This window comes from Colius striatus, chromosome Z (assembly GCF_028858725.1).
Source record: "Colius striatus isolate bColStr4 chromosome Z, bColStr4.1.hap1, whole genome shotgun sequence".
Taxonomy (NCBI): domain Eukaryota; kingdom Metazoa; phylum Chordata; class Aves; order Coliiformes; family Coliidae; genus Colius; species Colius striatus.
The window spans coordinates 25,118,208-25,141,782 of NC_084790.1; the positions used below are offsets into that span (position 1 = coordinate 25,118,208).

The 23,575-nt window shown below is 36.8% G+C and overlaps 1 protein-coding gene across 5 annotated transcripts in view; it reads left to right on the forward strand.

Annotated features, from left to right (window-relative positions):
- Positions 1–23,575, forward strand: part of SRFBP1 (serum response factor binding protein 1) — a 79,773-nt gene that overhangs the window by 15,755 nt on the left and 40,443 nt on the right. For 3 of the 5 annotated variants that reach the window (XM_062019155.1, XM_062019158.1, XM_062019159.1), the window contains exons 2-3: positions 8,628–8,716; positions 9,612–9,684. In XM_062019155.1, the coding sequence (XP_061875139.1) occupies positions 8,628–8,716; positions 9,612–9,684 (162 nt within the window). Of the gene's footprint in view, positions 1–7,555; positions 7,654–8,506; positions 8,550–8,627; positions 8,717–9,611; positions 9,685–23,575 lie in introns of those variants that run through there. The other 2 variants (XM_062019156.1, XM_062019157.1) reach the window with 2 other exon arrangements.

The window sequence follows — 23,575 nt, forward strand, 5'->3', positions numbered from 1 at the left end:
GTGCTGATCTTACTGTAAGTGAAATTAGAGAAAGTAGCAACATGACAATACATATTTAAAAGGGCAAATAAAAAGAATAGCAATCCCCAAACTCTCCCAAAGTAATACTGCAAACACTGTTGCTACATTTCTGATTTCATTGTGCAAAAGGTGTTATACTAAGTTTTGTCACGGTTTTATTTTCATAATAGCAGTTCAACTCTACGTGTTTGGATAGTTGCAATTCATATAATTAATGTGAAAAAATACAGTGTGAGTCAGTATAAATAACATAAGATGTTCTGGTTCATATTATGCAAATAACCTTGCTGTGGGAGTAGTGCTGTCTTTTTCATCTGCTTTCAGAAAGTTCACCATTTGAAGAGAAAACGGGGGTAAAAAACCCTGACCACTCTCATTAGTTATTCACATGTGTTCATCCTGATAATTTTTACGTCACTACTGTAGCTTCTGCTGTTGTTGTCTTTCTGCGACATCAAAATGTAAGACCCATGAAATTCACATGTGGCTTCTTGGGAAAGCTCTGGTCTAATTAAGAACTCTTGGATGTAGAAATTCATTGATTTGAGCTTGGTTGTGTTGACTGTTTGATCATGTCCCCTGCTACGTTCCATGAAATTTTTTAGCAAAGTGCCAGCCGGGGGTTTTCACACTCATGTCCAGCTGATCAATTAAATACGGGATTATAAACCAGTTTCTGGTAGTTCTCTGTTTTGGAAGGCTTGCATCATTTTTATTTCCATGTAGTGACCTAGGCACTCATTTAGGTAATGTAGCATCTTTTAGCTAGTTTATCACAGTTATTTCTTGTCTGGACATTCAGAACTACCGTTCTTTAGGGTTTAGAAATGTGTCTAGCCAGCTCATGATCCTGGTTGGGACTTGAGAGTTTGAATGTTTTCTGAAGTGCTGCATAGAGGCTGACTCCATGCAGTGATACACAAACTTCGAAGCAGTAAATCCGTTACATTTTGGTCTTTGGCAACAACCAAGTAATTGTATACTAGTCTTACTCCCTCCCAGCTAACTATCTGAGAGATTTGGAATTGATTTTTAAAATCTTTAGATGAAAGTGTTCTTTGCTAGCAGTCCAAGTACTCATTGTGGTTTCCACTTGCTAGAAATGACAACTCTTCTCCATGAAGGAGGAGATATGGTGCTTTATTGAAAGAAGAAACTCATATTTCAATGCTTCAGTTGAGAAAGTACAAAGAAAGCAGAACGGACAGGCTGTGGAGAGAGTTTTACAGTAAATCACAAGGACTATATGCATTATTACTTCTCCCATGAGAGAGGTGGAAATTTGCCCAAGTGAACAGTGTGCTTTTCCCCATTTGTCTTTACCAGCTCTCCCCTGAGTGCCCAGAGGCCTGAGAGACTGCAGGTGTTTTGTTTTGTAGGTGCCTTCAGCTGGTGATTGTGCTTCTGCCTGGTTTGGGCAGCAGAGTGATAGATTTTGATGCAGAAAAGGTTGTCTCATATTTCATGAATTTGTCTATGTTTTGTTAGATGTTTTGTGACATAATTCAGTCTGTATAGTTGAGACATTTTTGCATGTAGCTGAAGATGATGAAGGCAAAATCAAAGCTACATTGGTATGGCACAGACAGTAACTGAAGAAACTGTATGTTTCTTAGCACTGTTTATGCTGGGATTTGAGACTTAGGGATAGTTCATTTATTGTAGGGTGGTTTGTTGTAGCCCATCTTCCTGTCTCTTTCTGTACATTCTCATTTTGCTTTTTTGCCCTGGAACTAGCTAGCATTTGTATGACCATAAGGGAAGTTAGGAACATGACCTGTGTGAAAATTCACCTTGTTTTGTTTTCCTACAAGGGTAGGATGTGTGAGGTTTTTCTACTTTATAGATATGTATTTGTGTAAAACTGCCCTGGAACTGAGCAACAGAACCCTGACACTCTACATAGGTGCATTTTCATTGTTCTTGCAGCCTTACCTCCTTACTTATGTATGTTTTTATAATGCAAATATAAGAAGCATTAGAATGTCTTAAGACTGGCTATTTCCAGATATTTTGACATGTGTGAAATATATACTGTAATATAGTGAAAAAAATAACCTGGCCATTCCTAACTTTTCCTAAGAATCTAAAAATCATTAGGTCTTTCAAGCTGAAATTCCGGTTAATAGAGAAATATTTGTAATGATGTTCCAGAAACACTTTTTTCGCTTAGATTATTCACTCAGAAGATTATGTACTATTGTTAGTTCTGGCTAATACATGATCCAGCTGCAGGTGTTTTGAATTTTAAAACTCTGTATTGCCAAATAGCACCAAAAATTAACATTTAGAATACCCTGTTGTCGTGGTGATTTCTTGGTTAGAAGGTTGCCAAGTAACTATAAAATGTAACCAATCAATACTTTTGATGTGCCCCAAAAAAGAGGAAAGAAGATCAGTGAGAACTGAAACATTACTTAGTTTCCTGTTTTTCTTGTAGGTATTAGCGAAACTTTGGATATTGAAATACATTTCACTTTCTTTTTATCTTTTTTCTTTTTATCTCTTTTCTTGCTTTGCCAGGTATTGATGCATAGTTTAAGCAACATATACAACTTGTTTTGTCATGTTTTCAATGACTTTTTTCCTTTCTACTCCAGCAAAGCTCCTTAAATTTGAGGGAGCTCAGAAACAAATGGCTTAGTGCAGTAAAAATAAAAAGCCACTGTATTCCTTAGGGCACATATAAATATTTCTTTCCTTTTGCTGTGACTCATTTTCATCTTAACAAATCTGACCTAAATTTCAACCTGTTAGGGTTCTAATGACATGACAAGATGCCATGAGGACTAGGGTATAGCTCTTACCCACAATTTCATTTATTGTTTTCAATCATTTACCAGACCCAGTTTGTGCAGCAGTATGATCATGTATATTTTTTAAAAGATTCTTTAGTGAAAATGAGTTTCCAAGATAGATTCTTGATGTTTTCTGATTGTCATCTCACTCTCAGTTGTGGCTATCATGTCAGATAAATCTGTTAGCCTTGAGAGCACAGGAAGAAACTGAATTGGAAAAGCAAACTCAGAACTACCCTCTTTTTTCAGACATCAAATGATTGAAAGACATGAGACATTTTATTGCAAAATGGGTTTGGACGTGTCTATGTAAAATTACAGGTCATTGCTTAAGAATATTTTCAAACTGTAAATGATTTTTTTTTTGGCAACTATGTCTGGACCTTGAAGATAGTATTCATGTAGAAGAATCTTCACTATGTTGAAGGACAGGAGAGAGGCCTCTGTTTAATGGTGGTGTGTTTGTGTAACATTGTAGATATTTCAGATATTATTTTTCCACTGGTTCGGCTTAGGTGCAGTGTCCTTCCTTGAGGAGAACAGAATGATTTTCCTGGTTACTTGGACAAGAACTAGGGCTGGACTGTGTGCTGGCATAAAGCAGGAGTGGATGAAGGAACTCCAGTCTGTCTAGTGCTGGTTGTTTAATGATTTAATAAATTTAAGTGCATTATTGGGTCAGGACCAAAATGTTCAGCACCTTATGGGCTGAAGCCCAAAGAGAACAGTTGTATGTGCTTCAGGTTTCTCAGAGGAAGACGACACATCCATCAGTTTGTTTGCTTTCATGAATTTGGCTAGCTGGGGCTGACTGTATAAGTAAACTTATATTTAAGGATTTAAGACTGTACATTTTCATGCACAGTACCAGCTTTTTGTGCATGTAACATTAAAAAAACACTTTTCATACTGTAAACATACATAGTTCTACTATTTCAGTGGTTTCGAATAGAGTATATCAAACAAGTCATGGTCAGAAGCATATGATTGCTTTTTTTTCCCCTCTTAATCCATTGAGTTAGTATTTTTTGAAAAATGGTTTGCAGGGGTTTTTTTTATGTTCAAGTATAGCTAATACTATAGTATTAGTTCAGAGTAGACACGTACCCTTCTTGATACATCTACAAATCTTTCGTCACACTTTCCTTTTATTTTTTTTCCATTTGGCTGAACACTAGCTTAGTTTGGAGGCATATTGCCTGTACAGACCTCAAAACAAGTTTCAGAAATGGCCAAGTATAACATTTTATTCTAATGTAGTGTTCCTTTGAGAACTTTGCTGCTGTTGTCTTAAAAATGTGAAGGCAAATACCTTTGACTAGTCGTGTGAATTTGAAGGTAAAATTGTGTCTATACTGTCATTTTGTCCACATTGCTTAGTGTGTTTTTGATGCCATCACCATTCTATAGCTGTACAGGGTTTTTGGGACTGAAACCAAATTTTTTTTATTCATTCTTTCATCTAAAAATACTTCAAGTTTCTCTTCAAGAAACTTAAATATTTTCATTAAATATTTTTTGCAACAGCTTAATTGTGTGAGAGGCTCTTGAAATAACAATCTACTCTATTAAATGTTTTGTCTTGTATTCTGTACAATAACGATGTTCCGTTTATTTGAAAGGGAGAATGTATGTGATTGGAAACACTTTCCAGTAAGTCAGAACTGATTCAGGTGCTGATTCAGCCTTTCCAATGTTTTTGTTAGTTGAAATTAAGTAATTTGTAACTATGGCTGAAATATCAGTATTCAAACTAGTCTATTTTCTTGGAAAACAAACAAACCCCGACAACCAAAGCTAAAAAACCCTCAAAGGAAACTTAGAGATCAAGGATATGATTAAACAATCCTTTCAGTTTCTCTGCCTTTTTTTCCTTTACTTGGGCATAAGAAGGGCTTGGGCACATAAAGGATTATGGAAGGCTTAATTAGACTACCACACAAGAGGAGAAATCTCTTGAAATGCTATTTGCCCTTCAGAGGCAAGTGCAACTTGAAATAAGTTGTTAAAGTGTCTGAGTCTCCCTTTCTATAAATTCTGGGTTAAATTAGTTCTTGCGATGCCTTCAAACAGACATTTGTTAGATGCATTGTTTGCTGGAAGTCACACTCTTGATTTGACTATATACTCTCTTGCTCCTTTGTACCATGCCAGGTGTACCTACCTATCCAAATTGGGACTCTTTTTCTTGCCAGATACTGCCACTACTAGCAGTGAGTAGTGGGAGCTAGGTGCCAGGTATTACTTTAGTGTAGTACCACTTTGTGCTGAAGTCATCAACTCCTGCTATAATGCCTCTTAGTAATGTACGCTCCTTAGGCAAAGGTAAATAGCATGAAAGGGTTTCTGGTTCTTATCTGGCTAGTAACCTGCTGATCCCATGCAGGTTGCACTTTAGCTCCTGAAATAATAGCAGCAGCTACTGTCTGCCTATGGCTTGAAATGGCTTATGTTCATGGCTGGTACACATCATGTTTTGTGGAAATATTTACTGTATATTGTAGGCTGCTGGTGTGATGGAAGCTTTTCTTTGTGGAATACCTACAACGGTGGAATCTTTTCATTTGCATTTAATCTTTAAACATTTGTATTACTACAGATCTTATAGTATACTGTGGAAGACACGGTCTGGAATGGATGTGATTTTTAGTCCTAACCATAGCTTTTGAAACATGCTTGTATGCTTTCAGGCTAGTGTGTGTTACTACCAAGGCTTGTTTTCAAGAGTAAGTCCATTTCATCTGTGATTGGTTTAGATCTAATAGTTTATGTCTGTTCTTACTTTTATACTACCTATTCTTTTATCTGTTCTTACTATTTAAGAATGGTAATTTATAAATACCTATGAAACAGTGTTAAACACTGATATTTCTTTATAAGTGTTAATGGCTTAATTGCCTCATAGATAATATTTTCTTATGGAATAAAGAAATGTCTTCAACAAAGGAAAGCATCTCTTAGTCTTTGTTGTAAGGAATCCTTGAAGTGATTATTTCCACTTAGAATTGTGGACTTTCTGAATTTCCAGGAATCCTAGAAAGTGCCGTATTGGTAGAAGAAATTGTTGATTTTGGGATTTGCCTGTGTTTATAGTTATTCTTTTTTTTGTTTACTGCAACCTCTAAGTAGATTAACTATCCTTACTGCGTTTTCTTGAAGCATTGGTAAGACTGACCCTGGCATCTACTGCAGCCTTTCTAAGTTTCATTGCAAAAACTTCTCCTTTTCTTGTTGTCTTTCTTAACTGGTTTATAGAAAATATCTTCTTATAATGAGTATTTTTTTTTTCAAAATCTACTAATGGTTTTGATTGTGGATTTTTCTGGTTTGGCTGTTTGGTTTTTTTTTTAACTGGAGGAAGTTGCCTGTCTCACTTTGTAACTTGAGAAGTGGATAGCCAGCAAGTCATAGGAGCCACCTTGGTGGTCTAAAAAGTCCCATCGTTTCATGTCACACTGTAAATCTAAAGCAAACCTTTTTTTTTTATTTCTATCCCAAAGAGCTGACTGCTTTATTGAGAACTTTATGAGTACTTCCAAGAATACAGTTGATGCGTACTGTCCCGTGTGAAAGAAGTGACTGTGAATTACATAAACTGATATTCCTAGCCTGCCAAGAGCTAATACTTTCCTTCATTCCTGCTGTCATGTCTATACAGCCTTCAGTGGCTGGCAGCAGGGGACCCTAGGGTTTGGCTGTCAAGGACTCCAGAAGCTTGCTATGTCTACCTTCATATTTCTATTTAAAAATATATTACAAAATATTTTTTGAGAGAAATTTAAATATACTTTGTGTTTGAATACACAGTAAGATATAAAGTTTGAGTTATTGAAATTTGGATATGTTTGTAACTTGCGGATGTTTTTAATGATTATTTTTAAAAAAATAAACAAAACAAAGCAAACAACCTCCTTTCCCAGCACTTTCTAAGAAGACACACCCAATTTGCATCTGAAGTGCCAAACTCTTTGAACATACGTAGTATCTGAAGTGCCAAACTCTGAAGACACACATAGTATCTAAGTGTTATTCAAGCAGAAGATGTTCTGCTTGCTTTCTTCAGTTTAGAAGATGATGTATTATAGAGAGCTGTGAAAATTCCGCTCAGTATCTTATAAAAAGAAATTTTTACATGCTCAGATGACAAATGGTAATGTTAAGGACTACTTCCTTAGCATGTGGAGACATGAGCAGTGCTGCTGGCAGAGGTGCATTTTGGCACATGATTCCTGCTATTAACTGAAGTAGAAATGCTTGTAGATAGACCTATGTGTCCAGTTATTTTCAGTAGAGTAATAGATAGTACTGACCTTTACTGTACCTGTTTTAGAACAGGAGACCAATCTTAAGTCATTCATTCTTGTCACAAAAACCTGTCTTTTCCCTTGTCTGTTCATGTATCAGTAATACCACTCAAGAACAATTTCCCCTGGTAGAGGAAGACTTGGAATCAGCATGTCCCCCCTCTACAGAAAGTGTTTTGCTCTGACTTATTCAGCCTTCAGTACAGCCACTGCTGAGTACAGTTCAAGTCTTAACTGATTGCTTGTGTCAGTAGCATAGCTACAAATATGATCAGGTGTGCAAAATATTTGGGTGGGTTTTTTGTTTTGTAAAGCAAGTGGTCTATCCTCAACTTTATGATCTCTGCTCAGGAGACTGTATGCTTCCCACCGCAGATGTTAAATATTCCTCTGTGAGCTTTGACTTTTTTTTTTTTTCTTCTTTTTATTAAGCCTGATACACGTTTATAATACTAATATTCCTGGTGGAATCTTTGACAAATTAGAAGACAAACTAGAAATATGAGGTGAAGAACTTCCTTGAGACAAAGGTGACAACTTATTTTGAACCTCGTCCCACTGGATAAACTTAAATTTGACTTTTTCTCAGAAAGACTGAGATTTTTGTTTGCTTTAATATTTCATATTTTTAAGTTAACTGTTAAATACAGTATCTTAATTGTGTTAGTAAGACATAGCTGAATAAAAAGGGAGTCTTCTGAGTTGTAAAAAAGGCAAGGTTGTAAGTCACTATTGACTGTCTCCAAAACATGCGTCATTGACAGGACAATTCTTAGGCCAAAGGTTTCTCATGATGGAATTTAATAGCAAAAGATGACAAAAAATTCTCTCTTTGTACTGTCAATCTAATAGTAATGATAAATAAGACCAAAGCATAATTATAAAGTTTTCTTTAATACTGTCTAGGAACAGATTACTGGGTAGAATGGGAAGTTGAAAGTGACTGTAGTGATTTGAATATCACATTGATTTTATTTTCAACAAAAATAACTCAAATACATACCAAATCATATATCAAATCCTTTTCTGTAATAAATAGCATTTAGCTTGGGAGTCTTTGCTTGATCTTTCAAAAAAAATTCATAGCAAAGATGTTTTTATGCATTGTGTACTAATGGAAAAGTACTGGTGCTTATTTCACCAGCACAAAAATAAACAAAGTGAAGGTAAAAGGTGAGTCTTTTCAAATCTCTATCTCAGTCTAGCTCTAAGAATAATATTAAAGTATGGCTAGTTAGGCATGTCTTGTCTTCTCTTTGGACCTCAGACACATTTTTAGACTGTTGGTTGTTCTTCCTCTGATGTTTATGGAAGCAGTTTGATTTTTAAATGAAATCTTCATTCATTTGAACTAGATTTGGTTAGCAGGGGAATGCACTCTTGTTTTCAAAAGCAGTTCTTTTTGTTGAACTAATTTTATATTTAGGTCAGTGTAATTAATGTATTGTGTATGGAAACTAATCAAGGAAAACAAGTTTTATAATATCTTCCATCTTTCTTACAGGTTGTGAAGATGAGAAAAGATGTGAAGAAGGCCAAAGTCCTGACTATTCGCAGACTAACCAGACACATTGGGAAATTAAAGTTGAAAAAGTGAGTTTTAAATATCAGTGTTCTTGTTTGTGTGTTTATAAATGTGACAGTATTTTGAGAAGTTGGAGAAACGTGTTACATTTAGAACTTAAGGCACTATGATGTATAACTGCTGTTTATCTTATTTTCATACCACTTCAGTTTCTTAAATTAGAATTGGTATAACTTTTTTTAAAGGGATTTAGTGCTTTGAAAGCTAATCTGAATCTTACAGAACCTTTTACAGCACTTTTGTGAGTGTCAGAGTTGATCTCTTATGTTATTCTGCTGCTGAATTTAAGTTTTGCAATATTTTCTCACTGCAGTTGTCTGTAAGATTCTACTACAAAAAATATTGTCCTATTTGTGTAGATGTACAGATCACACTTCATTTTTAATAATTAGTATGAATATTTAAGTATATAGTTAACAATGACATTTTGTAGATTGTTTTTAAAGATAACTGGCGCAAAGTAATTTATCATGGCTCTTATCGAAAATGGTGTAAGATTACTGTTACTATGTTCAACGTATAAATTAAGCATACTCTTCTCCCATGATTTTAGCAAATTGTGCAAAATAAGAAGCAAGCCCAATGATATTTTATATTTAAATATAGCATCTTAAGATGTAATTAGATTTCAGATATCAGTGTCTCCTAGTAGTTACTATTTTCCAATAAAGTAAAACCTATCTATCTCTTTGTTCTGGTAAATCTTTAGTGATTTTTTCTCTGTTCAGAACAGCAGAAGCATTAGATTATGTTCAACTCTTTGCTAAAATCTTCATTTAACAACAAGGGAATGTGTTTATACTCAATTTTGTGGTATTTTTATTTTGCTACTTACTATTGCCCACAGGGAAACAGAATAAACAAAAGCCAGATTTTTTTAATAAAGACAAATTTTATTTGCAGGGGTTCAGAAGAATTGAAATTAAAGAACCAAAAACGAGTTGAGAGATTAATAGAGGAAATCCATGCCATGAAGGTAATAGCATGTTTAGGTATTTAAATATTGGTGGCAATTAATTTTAGTAACAAAATCCTTTGTCTGTTTTCTGGGACTGCATTACTGAAACTTTAACTGAAGTATTTCCAGAGTTAGCTTGGTTACTACTGTAACACAGCTGGAAAATTATGAATATTTGCATATTTCCGTGTTTGTTTGCTGCAACTGCAAAGGTGTTAGTTAAAATCTTATGCTTGCCAGTCTAAACAATATTTGTTTAGAAATGCAGGTGCTTCAAGTTTTTACAGTAACAGTTAAAGCAGAGAAATTAAAGTTCAAATGCCACTCAGCAGTATAGAAGGCATTTTGTGTGCCTAACAACACAATATCCTTATTGTCAACTCTCTTAGCTTTTCAGTATGATGATATTTCTGTTTTACTTTCAACTTCAAGGTTCTGTAGCAGTTTAGAAGTTTTAGCTGCAATGGACTGGTGATGCTTGTGTCAGGCTTTTTTTATCTTCAGTCTTGCTGTCAATTGACACAGTTTTTGTATCATGTACATTATGACATATCAGCAAACACTTCAGAAATGTATTAACTTTGTAATGTTTTGTACTAAATATATTTCAGTTTTAACTGATACCGTTTAAAAATGCATTTCTTGAAAAGTACAACATTTCATTGTAAGACTTGATCCTGTATAGGCCAGGAAAACCATTTTCGCATAAAATGACTCATTTATTTGGTTTTTTTCTTGATGACTGTAGTAATTAAATCACCCATTGTGTGTTTGGGGTTTTTTTGTATTATGGAGTTTTTTCGATCTTGATCTTTTTTTTTTTTTTTTTTTTTTTTTTTTTTTTTTTTTTTTTTTTTTTTTGCTGGTCTGATCCTTGCACAGATCCTAGTCTGTGAAAAAAACAGTAACTGGAAACACTTCAGTGACCCATTTCTAAGTGCTTTGTGTCAGATTCACTGAGTGAAATCATAGGGAGTAAATTTTAACACAGTACTTACTAAACAAGAACATCACAAATCAATGAAGAGGAAAAGAAAATGCGTAGCTCTGTATTAAAGGGTGAAGTGTTGGTCAAGAAACATGATAGTCATATTGAGCCATTCTGGTTTTCTTGCACTCAGGACTGAATTGGCCAAGCATATTCAAACTGTTTCTTCAGCTGGCATTAACAAATGCAGGACTTGTGTTAATTTTAGGAGCAATTGTCAGGGGAGGATAGATTTGTAAACTGAAGAACTGAATACAAACAAATTTTACTTTGAAACAGTTTATAGAAAGGGAGAAGTCCTCAAAGTGAGCGTCTGAGAAAGAGGAGAAGCCCTCCTACTTTTCAGGAAATAGCTAGTAAATGTGCTCAGTTATCTGAAATTGTGCTGTAAATAGTCTTTACTGTTTAAAAAAATGCATCCAGATATTAATAATATTTTCATAGCAAAAAGATTGGTTTTCCTGGTTTTTTAATGTTTTGAAATAAACAAATAGACATGTACAAGTTGTACAAGGTATTTGTTTAATAAATGAAAGGAAAGTTCCTGTTTATTAATCACAGCATGCAAGGCACTAGTTTTTTGCATATTTTTTCACCACTGATTTCTAGACTGAGAGATTTTTAGAGTTGATGTAGAAATATTCTTCACTCAGCATGGAAGTGTAACAAAACGGCTTTCACAGAAATCATAGATAATATTTGAGAGAGTGGGAGATTCTGTGTCGGAGAGAGCACCACCAGAGAAATGACGGACACTAATATGGTTAGGTCATAACTCAAATTTTACTAACAAGCATCAGACTTTTATAATCAGCAGCAAAGCTGGCATGTTTACACTACTTCTAATTGGTCCTTTCTATATAAGCCTTGCGGTTTAAGATACTGGTTCAGCCTCCTCCTTGCTCGAGCTTGTTAACATGTAGGCATTCTTTCTTCTTCTTTTCTCACAGTCGAGAGCTGTTCAAGGATAATTTGCACATTAGTTCTCAAAGCATGGCTTGTTAACTGTTACTGGGCCGTGGCCTCTTTCAGACAGAAATTCCTCCACAATTTTGTATTGATATAACATCACTCCCAGTAACCTGCTGTCTTAAGTTATTGATTGTAAGATTCATAAAAATCTCTTTGCATAAGCTGAAGGGATATTTCAGATTTTTTAGGAAAGAATGGACAGAATAGAAATGGTTAATGCGTTGTTAAGCTGTCTATGAAGTTGCAACTTAGAGAATGCTAATATTATCCAGACTACTCTAGCAATCTCAGTGTGTAAATCCCAAACACTTGTCATAGGAGATGCAAATCCTCTCACTACTGATTGACTGTCTGGATGCAGAATACAGAAACTGATCATTTTCCATGTAGCATGCAGAAATAGTCCATAAACTTCTGCATAATGTTTTATGTAAGAAATGTCTGATGGCATGTATTTTCAGAATAAAAGATTTCTTGAATTGGCTACTTACAACTTCTAGAACGTATTTATGGATCAGACAAAGATACAAAAAGTTTCTGTAGATTGAAGAAAATACATTTCTCTGAGATTGTCACAGTTGCCAAAGACACTACGCCTCTTCCTAAATATGCATTTTTATTCCATGAGTCAAGAACAGACACAGACCACCTTTCCTCTACTGCATATCCAGGGGAAAAAAAAAAGTCTCCTGGGGAATGCTGGCATGAACAGGGTCTTTTGTGAAGGACTTATGTATCCTGATGACCTCACAAGGCACAAGAGGAAGATTCAATTTTACAAGGAATTTGTTTCAAATTCAGGGAAGAGAGAGTAAAATTCTGGGATCTTGACACAGTTTTCTCTTGTACAGAAGTTTTTAATGCAATGGTTTAAATTTCTGTTACTCAGGGAAAAAATCTGAGGTATTGAAACTCCAATAAGGGAGAATTCCCTGCTTGCTTAAGAATTTGGCTGCCTGAAAACCCAGAAATATTTTGTACTGGTTTATTCACATGAGGAATCTGTTTCTTGGTCAGCACACTATTTCAGTCTGGCTACTACCACTTCATGAAACGAATCTTTTCTTTCACCCAGACTGTAACTGAAAAAAAAAATTAAAAATCAATTGCCTGATGATGCACCTGTTGTTTTAGCCTGACTGCCTGCAGCTCAGTGGGACTTGTAAGAGCTGCTGTCCTTCCCAATGATACAACTGTGAACTTGTAGTGACAGGTTATTAACTTCTATTTCTATTGCTAGAAACTAGTTACGATCTGATATTCTAGGAATGAGAAAATGCTTGACATTCTTGTCTTAGCTCTGACTCTTGAGTATGCTTTTTTCCTGTCTTCAAGTACACTGAACAGACACTGATGATGTAATTCCACTGTTAAAATACTGCTTCCTAGGAATGGGACATAATTAGATGCTCACTTTTCAAGTTAAATACTATGTGTCTACATTTTGTGTATCCTATACATACTCACACATGTGCAGTTCTGCATATCTTGAAGACCTAGCCAGTGTTGGTGCTAGGCTTTATTAAGAATGAGTTTTGTTATTTGAATTTGCAGATAGCAAACAGTGTTGTTTTATTGATGGAATTATATTTAATTTTTTATTCTATATGTTTTCATTGTTAGAACTGGAGATTAAAAATAACTTAATTGGCAAATATAATTAATGTCTCAAGCACCACAATCAGAAGTAAACATTATGGGAAATGAGAGCTGTTAAAAATGCCAGCTATGTGGATGCAGGAACTGGGTAAATTGTTTGCAGGAGTTCTCAAAGCTATTGGAGTAGTATACTGTTTTTTGAGTTCTCCAGATTTTCTTTTGCCAAGATTGTGTAATTGACATTTCATGAAAGATGGTGAAAAAGGAACAGCATGATCTTTTGTAATCCTTGTACAATTATACTACTTTTTTAAAATAGAAATTTGTGTACACTTACAGGAATTTTTTAACTTATTTTTCAGTATTGTCAAAGTGGATAAATTGTTCATTTTAGGGTAATTATTACCGTGTTTGTGAAGCTATGTCACTTCTTAAACTTTCTTTGCACAAAAGTAATTGATTGTTTAGTGATTTCTTAGCAATTTGTAGCTTATCTTGAGTTGTTTCAATTTCTTGTCTGAAATTGGGCCTTAATACAACTTTATATGATTGCTCTACAGTGTATTTAGCAATAAATTTTACCTTTAGCTTAGAACAAAAAAGGAAACCACAGCCCTTTCAGTCTGACTTCAGTGATGGGGAAGGTTATGGGACAGATCATCCTCGGTGCCATTGTGAGACACATACAATCAATACACAGAACAATCAGGCATTCAGGCCTAGTCAATGTGGCATTACAAAGAGCAGATCCTGTTAGAGCAATCTGATGTCCTTTAGAGGACCTGCTTAGTGAATGAGGGAAAGACTGAGGATGTGATCTTCTTGGGTTTTAATAAGGCCTTTGACACAGTCTCCCACAGCATCCTCCTGGAGAAACTGGCTGCCTATAGCTTGGATGGACCTACTCTGAGATGGGTGGAAAACTCTCTGTATGGCTGGGCCCAGACAGTCATAGTGAATGGAGTTAAATCCAGTTGGCAGATGGTCATCAGTGGTGTTCCCCAGAGTTCAGTGTTGCAGCATGTTCTTTTTAACATCTTTATCCATGATCTTGATGAGGAGATCGAGTGCACCCCCAGTGAATTTGCTGTCAACACCAAGCAGGGCTGGTGCATAGATCTACTTAAAGGCTCTTCAGAAGGGATCTGGACAGGCTGCATTGATGGGCCAAGGCCAATTGTATGAAATTCAACAAGGCCAAGTGCCAGGTCCTGCACCTGGGCCAAAACAATCCCATGCAATGTGACAGACTTGGGGCAGAGTGGCTGAAGAGCTGTCCTGCAGAAAAGGACCTGGGAGGTGTAAACCGACAGCCGTCTGAACATAAGCCAGCAGTGTGCCCAAGTGGCCAAGGAGGCCAATGACACCCTGGCCTGTATCAGAAATAGTGTGACCCGCACAACCAAGGAAGTGATTGTCCCCTGTACTCAGCACTGGTGAGGCCACCTCTCAAATACTGTGTTCAGTTCTGCGCCCCTCACTACAAGAAGGACATTGAGGTGCTGGAGCATGTGCAGAGATGGGCAGCAAAGCTGGTGAAGAGTCTAGAGAACAGGTTTTATGAGGAGCAGGTAAGGGAGCTGGGGATGTTTAGCCTGGAGGAGGCTGAGAAGAGACATGGTCACTGTCTACAGCTATCTGAAGGGGAGTTGTAATGAGGTGGGGGTCAATCTCTTCTCTCCAGTAGCAATTGACAACACAAGGGAATGAGTTTAAGTTGCACAATGGCAGGTTTACATTGGACATGAGGAAAAACTTTTTCACAAAGAGGGTTATTAAGCATTGGAACAGACTGGAATCCATTAAACTGCCCAGGGAGGTGGTGGAGTCTCCATCCCTAGATATTCAAAAGACGCATAGGTGAAGTACTGAGACATATGGTTTAGTTTAGTGATGGGCTTGGCAGTGTGAGGTTAGTGATCTTAAAGGTCTTTTCCAGCTGTAATGATTCTATGATTTTATGATTCAGGAAAGGACGGAGTAGAGCTCAGTTACTTAGCCCTCCTTCGGTGGAGTAGTGCAGATCCTCGCTTTGGCAAGTGTCTAACTTCTTACTTATGCATGATGCATTCCTCTCCAGTAATGTGGGAAACAGGATGCTTTGAGTGGTGAATTACTCAGGTATGCATGTACAAGATGTCAGGCACTGTAGGAAACACTGAATTTTACTTGTGTTCTCAACAGCATATTCTACTTTGTCAAGGGCATTATGTGGCTCTTCTAGGTAATGCACACACTAGTAAGGCAGATTATTTTTATTATACAAACTCTGAATATTAACTATAAGAGATTGCTCAGATTCTGTCAGGGCTAAAGCAGAAAGCTCTTCCAAGTAGGAACAATAGTGTCAATGTTGCAGGTACAAAACTATTTTAGTTAATAACCTAACACAATAACCTGCTAAGCGCTTGTTAAGCACTTATAAAGCATTTGCTAATAGTCTAATCAATTAGCTAAGCACTTGCAAATAGCTCAATCACCTAATGGTTAAGTAAGTACCCATTTAAATCACATGAGGACCAAACTGCAAGAGTTGCATATCACACATGATGAGGGCCTGTTAAGACAAGACCCTGGGACCTGTTAAGACCTTGGTATATGTATTTGTTAGGTTACCTTAGCTGTTACCAAAATGAATAGACTGATATCTTGTTTTAACCAATCACTATGATATTTAGAAATTTTATGGTAGTTAGGAACCAATGAAAATAAAGGGCAATTTAAAAGGTGGACATTTTATGCATACTTCTGTTGATGAATGTAGTTCGTTTGAAATATATAAAAACCTTGAAGCTTGTACCTAATGCCAAAGCATGATTAGAGGAGATATCCTCAGTGTTTCCCAGCACTGCATAATAAAGAAGTGCCTGCTTATCAGCATCTCCGTGTAGGTAAGGTTTTTGTTCTGGATTTCAGATCAGTAACCCTAAAGAGTACTTAACACAGGAGCTCAAACACACACCAAAAAAACCCAAACAAATTCCAGCAAAGGTAGAAGCAAGAACAGGCTACCTTAAAGGAATGTAGAGACACCACCTGAATACACATGGGTAGTGTTAGAAAATACAAAACTCAGATGGATTTCCACCTGGTGAGGAAAGTGAAAGTCTATGGGAATGGCTTCTGTAAGTGAGCGAAAGTAAAGCTAAAAGAAAATAAGGCTCCACAGCTCAGTGAGAGGATGTGAAGAAGGATGAGGTATTCCAGACTTTTTTTTGTTTCTTGGTTTTTACTGGTTAGTTCTGCCCTTTGGCATCTCAGTTTCCAAAGCCTATAAGCATAGTCTATTGGAACAAAGTGTTACCCACAGGGAAAGCAATGCCATTAAGGAATGCATAAGTCAATTAGACATACAGGAGTCCATGGAACTAGATACTTTGTACTTGGGGTGCAGAAGGTGCTGAGTGATGTCACGATGAGGTTGTTTTCATTGTTTTTGAAGGTCACAGTAATTTGGAAGGGTTAGTGACATTTGGAAGAAGGCAAACATGATTCTTAATTGCAAGGAAGAGGGCAATCTAAGAAAATACAGTTTGGTCTTTTGCAACTTAATCTCTGGGAGCGTTATGGAGAAAGTCTTTATGGTATTTTATTCCAGGAACAGGAAGGACAGAAAGGTAACTGAGAATAGCTGGAATAGATTTATCCAAGGGTAAATTGTGCCTCGCTGACCTGATAACTTTCTGTGGTGAGATGACTGTATGGAAGCAGCAGATGTTGTATACCTTGACTTTAGCAGAGCCTGTGACAGTCTCTCTTTCCATACAGCCCTAGCCCTTTAGAGGGGACGAGGGAAGCCCTGGCACCACCTTGGCTGGGCAGAAAGACCTCCTCATCTGCTCCATGCCAAGGAGGTGAAGGATGCATCTCCCAGTCTACAGGCCAGCATCAGAGGTACTGATGCTACAGACTATGATGCCAATGAGACAAAAAAAAAGAGGTGGAAGGATGGCCTTACACCTGTTACCATGCATCCAGCCAATTTCCACAGTGTGTGGGAGAAGACTTTAGGAGAAGGATAATGAAATCCAGGGCAAGACAGGAAGGGGGAAAAGCCAAAATGGAAAGGGGCAGAGGTAAAAGTGTGTCTCCAGCCAGTCTTCCATCCCAGTACTAATCAGACCCACCCCTGCTTGACTTCGGAGACTGAACACGGTAAAAGTAGTGTGACTGGCATATACTGTCCCCCGCCAGCACTGGTGCCAGCACTGGCCTAAGCATCTTTGCCTGGCCCCAGCTGCGTTTTCCCCAACACCAGCTTTCCCCATGCCCACAGCTTCTTGTAGACTTGAATCAACCCGAAGTCTGCAGGAGTGGTATAAAACACAGCTGTAAAGCTATGCAGAAGATTTTTGGAGAGCACTGATGATACCTCAGTAACACAGGTGATTGAGGAGCCAATGATGGAAGATGTTTTACTGGACTTGATATACACAGACAAGGAAGAACTGATCAACAAGATGAAGATAAGGGGCAGCATTGCTAGCAGTGATCCCAAGGTAATGGAATTCAAGATCCTGAGAGAAGGGAGCAAAATAAAATAAGCAGGATTACAACATTGGCCTTGAGGAGAGCAGAATTTGGCCTCTTAAGGCAGCTGCTTGAAGAATCCTGTGGAAAAACTGTCCTAATGGGCAGTCTGGGAAGAATGGTTGAATGAAACATTGCAACACAAAGGAAGTTGAGGAAAGACAACAGGAGGCCTGCAGGGTGAACAAAGAGATCATAGAATCATTTAGATTGGAAAAGTCCTTTGAGATCATTCAGTCCAACAATGCACTGCCATGTCCACCACGAAACTATGTCAGCACCCCGTCTACACATCATTGGGATGGTGACTCAACCACTTCCCTGGGCAGCCTCTTCAAGAACTTGACATCACTTCCATTGATTAAATTTTTCCTGATATCCAACATAAACCTTCCCTGGAACAACTTGAGGCCATTTCCTCTTGTCCTGCCACTTGTTACTTGGGAGAGAAGCCCAACACCCACCTTGCTACAACCTCCTTTCAGGTAGTTGTAGATAAGCAACTCAAATGTAAAAGGGAGTCATGTGGGGTGGAAACAGCAACAAATAGCTTGTGGGAACAGAGAGATACTTTTCAAGCGTGCACCTGTAGTTGAACATGGAGAGAGACATGAAGGACAACACCGAGGGTTTCTACAGGAATATGAACAGACAAAGGAACACTAAAGAAAATGTAAACCCAGTGATGAGTAGACAGGTGATTCCTTGATAAAAGACATTAAAAAGACCATGGTAATCAATTACTCTTTATTGCAGTTTTTACTGGTAAGAGCAGCTTCAAGAATCATGAGTCCCTGAATTCAATGGAAAAGTGCAGACAAAGGAAGACTTACCCTTGGCGGAAGAGGACCAGGTTAGGGAGCATATAAACAAAGTGGACGTGCATAAGTCCATGAGACCTGTTGGAAAGCTTTACTTTTGCTGGGTATACTTACAGAAGCAGTAGTCGATGAAGAAGCTGACCACTGTCACCATTCTGAGTCATTTTTGGAAGGTCTTGGTGAGAGTAGGATTCCTGACAACTGGGAAGAAGCAAATGTCACTCCTAACTTTACAAAAGACAGGATGGAAAATCAGGTGTACTTCAGGCCAGGCAGCCTCTCCTCTGTTGCCAAAGTGGTAAATTATGAATTGAACAGAGCAAATAATATTGAAAAAAAACCCACAAAAATACAAAGGACAAGCAACTGATTAGGCATAGATTTTGTCTTGTTTTGAAGTTCCATGGAATCCCTCTTCTGTGGTCTTTTGTAGGAGAGAATTTCTCAGTAATTAGTGAACATTTTGTTTCAGATGTATTATTACTTTTGATACTGAACAAATTATTAGTTGAAAAAAGTTCATATGTTTCTGAAATAAAAACCATAACATTAGCACTGAAATAATGGGCACGGATAATGCTACAGTTCCAGAGAAAATTAAGAGAGTCTGAACAAATATAAAGTATTCCTGGAGCAAATATCTTTCTAGTCAAGACAGTAAGGTTGTTGCTTCCAGATGGACTTTTCTTCATGGAAGTTTCACTTACGCCTGTCTACGAATGTGTACCCGAATGTGTACCCTTAGAAACAAATGATGGCAACTTTTATTTGTTTGTTTGTTTTTTACCCAAAACACAAATGTTTTGGTCTTCATAGTCGAGGTGGAGTGAAAAGAGAGAAAAGGAGTGATGAGCTGAATGGCCATCTGTTGAGATGCCTTTCTCAGTGTTTATGAGGTCTGACTTGTCTCAGAATGAGGGAGGAACGCTTTGTCAGGAGGAAACATAACTATGTCTCCTCAATATATCTACTTTTCTCGAATATTCCTACTTACCACCTTTTTCTGTCATGATTCTTAAAATAGTGTGAAGGTGTGATGGCATACTCACTGTCTGAGTTCTGTTCTTGATCTTCATAGCATTTAATAATATTTTCACTGATAGATTGCTTCCATTCATGTTTATGCCAAGATGAGAAACTCAATATTTAGTATAACTGTTTTCCCAAGTCAGTCTCCTGTTTCCCCTTTTTCCTATGTTAATGTGTCATAACTGAGCAAGCTTAACAGTCTCAGCATGAGAAAGCTATAGAACATGATTTATTTTTCTTTTTCCTACATAGAGCATAAAAGAATACTTGGAATTGTGTGGAAGACAGAGAAAAATGCAGAGATATGATCTTGTACTATACAATTTTCATTTGGAATGAGAAAACAACTGACAGTCATTCCTGTTGTTTCATTGTGATAACAAAAGTAATGATTTTTTTCTTGCACCAAGTATTGCTTTGGATTGCATTAAAAAAAGACAGGCAGCATTTCGGAAATATAAAAGTCAGTAAAAATATCACCAGCTTCATTTTCAGAGCTTCATTTTTGACAAGTTACTTAAATAGAAGCAGTTGTCATATGCTTTTTTTTCTTATGCACTAGATTCTTGATGACAAAGTGAAAACAGATGACAAAGGCAGCTTTTTGTTGGATTTGTGACAACTTAAGGAAGATTTTAAAGTAGGTTCTAAGAAAGGTTGTCAGCTGTCTTAAAAATATGACTTGCAGATGAAACTTTTTCTCAAATCTTGCATAAGAACTTTAGTATCTAATTTTTTTATAAAGTATGCAGAATAAGCCGTTTTCACTTTTAAAAAAATAAAGCTTGTGGATGAGAGTCCATCTCCTTTCTGAATTCTGCATAAGCATCTTTAATTTTTATTTTAATAAAGATATAACCTTTGCAGTAGTACTAAAACCAAATTATTTCATCTCATATGATTTAATTTATTTGAAAATTGAGCAGTGCCAGTGAACCAAAATGCTTATTATTCAAAGTAAAAACAGAAGTGTCAGATGTTTGTGCGCTCATTTTGAAAATATTTATGCCTATTACAAATAGATACTTCTTCTTGTTGTTGATTTCTTTCACCATCCCAGCATGTATTTTGCTTTAGTGTATCAACATGAGCCTCTTTGTTAACCTTCTCCATAATTATTCTGAATTTGAGATAGAAAGGAGTGCTTCTGTAAGCACTGCGTTTCTTTTCATTTTGGCTAGCCCATCCTGAGATATACTAATACTTGCAAATAAGATGGTCCTTGTGAGATCTCTCAGACAGTTCTAGTTAACATCTTGCTGTATAGTAGCTGGTCTTTGTACTATGGAAAACCTAAGAGTAATACCTCAAGTAACTAGTGAATTTGTGTAGTATGGTAGATCAATATTAAACTATCTCAATGTCTTTAATCAAATGACCTTTTTAGGACTCTTTCTTCTGGAGAAACCTTTAGAAATTAGGTCTTTTGTTCTTCACAGCTATAAAAGACATTGTTCTTCAATATTGTAGTAAAGGATTTCTTCTCATTCCATCTAACTGGCTGGGGAGAGGAAGAAAGAAATTGGAGCCCTGCTATAAATATCTTTATAGTCACTTGGAAACTAATTAATTCAGAGTAGTGACTGTAGCTGCAATAACCCCTTGTTCCAATTGATGCTTTTCAGTGTAATATCTTATTTCCCCCGTGGTTGCCTCCTGCTTACAAAAAAATATATAAAGTCTGTGCTGGGAATGTAATACTAATGTAAATTTGACCTCAGTGCAGGATGGATTTATTGGCATTTTTATTTGAGAACGAATTAGTGAACATATGGATGAATAGGATGAGGCAGAATAATTGTACCTTTAGAAGATGAAAGCCATGACTTGCAAGTAAGTGGGAGTTCTTTGAAGGAATACAAACATGCAGTGGAAGTTGCTAATTTTGTATGTTGTTTTAAATTTCTGAAAAGCTGTTGTCCAGTTTTCACCAAAACTTCTGATTCCTTTTTGTGATTTGTTTTTGGGGGCTTTGCTGTTTTTTGAGTTTTTTAAGGATGCTCATGGATATGACTTTTCTTTTCATAGTCACAGAGTTAAATATAGTAAGTCGGAGGGAGGAATAGATGGTTAGCTTTCATACTGTTGGAAAGCTAACAGCGGAGTTCTGTGGAGACCAGTGCTGGAAGTTATTCAGAAAAAGAGAATGAATGACATAACTTGATGATCCAAAATTTCAAGATGGCAAGGATGCTAACATTAAGACACTGCAGAATAATAGTACAAAAGTAAATGGATGATAAAATGACTAAAGAAGTTCAGTTGGGATAAATTAAAAACTAGAGCCTGTAGTGGTGGTAATTACATTTTCAGTGGTTTGCATTCACTGATTTGCAATCAGTTATTACCAGTGGGGAAGTGGACATTGGAATTACCATAGATACCTGTGTGAAAATGTTATATTGATTGCTATTCACTGTCTTCAGGCAGAAGACGGTTTGTTCTCATTTAAATCAATTGTTTTACTGCATAAGTCACCTTACATATTTTTAAAAAGGGAAACTAATACTAGCAAAAGTATAAAGAATAGTGTCAACAATGATAAGAGACATATCCTAGCATCTACAGAAGCTGTAACAAAATTAGGATAGGATTCTCCAAGATACAAAGTGAAGTGCAGATGTTGGAGGTTTACCCTGAATAGTTCTTTTGCACTTTGTACACCAATATTTTGCTCAGGAGCTTCAGCAGCCTGTTTGGAAATCCACAGATACTGAAAAAAAAATGTAACTTTCCATGTTTTGTTGCCAGATCTCCTCTTTCAACCTTCTTCTCTCACCTTGGGCAAATGAGATAGCAGGTTTGTCCTGGTCAAGTTTTGAGATGTCTAGGAAAGGACAAAAAGTAATTTATTTTCTTCCTCATGGTGTTTTAAGGAAAGGCTGGAGAAGGCCTACTTTTCCTGAAGATAGTGCATACTGGGAAATTGAATGTAGAAAGGAAATTCTTTTTTTCTCCATTGCGTCTGATCTTTTTATGCTCCCTGAAAGCAGACAAAGGAGCTGCGTATATGTCTGTATTCACGCTCTTCTATCTCTTTCTGCGTTTCTCCAGGTTCTTCTGTCTTCATTATTTATTTCTGTTTCCATATCTATTTCAAACCAGAACTTAGTGAGTGGATATTATTGCCCGGATTGTACCAATTTGTCATTCATGGTCTTGGTTGGGAACGTTGTGAGAATGCAGCATATCTTTTTCCTGGCTGCTTTGGTGGCAGCCTTGCTGGCGCAAGCTCCTACTGGGGAAAAAAGAGGCTAAATTGAGAAAGAGGAGACTTTTTGTGAGTTGTACGTAGCGTCCCCTTCTGGCAGGTCACACTAGTTTTCTTCAATTTTTACAAAAACAGTTCATCTGGCAACTAGCAATACTGGCAGTGGTTGTGAATACCGGGGATAGTAATTCAAAACCAAAGAGTTCCAGCCAACAGAGACTGCTTGGAAATGTGTTAACCCTGAAATTTCATGTGGTTGTTATTTTAATATTAGAAAAGCAGCATGGAACAAATTGCCAGTACAGAGTGAAATTACAGATTGTACTCTTGCAAGTAAACGCAGATACTTATAACCAAAAGACGTTTGAAGAAAAAGACTATTCGAATAATCATATCTCTGGCATCATCTTGCTTTCTGTACTGAATAATCCAGTGAGCGCTTTTTTTAAACTTTTCTTTTGAGTGCTTGTAATTGTAGTTTACTTTCACAGTACATTCTTCCTACAAAATTGCCACAAGATTACAGACTTGCTAATTTATTCTGTATCCTATGGTGAAAACACTGATTCTTGCTTTCTGAATATGGCTACTGAATCAGATGGGAACCTCCAAAATTAAACAATTAATTTAATCTAATTGGCTAAATAAAATGCCAAGTTCACGGTGTTCATCTCAGTAGACTGATGTAATTCCTGGCATGGGACTTGCATACCTCTTGAAATCTTAAATTAGTTTATAAACGTGGCAGAAAGAGTAACC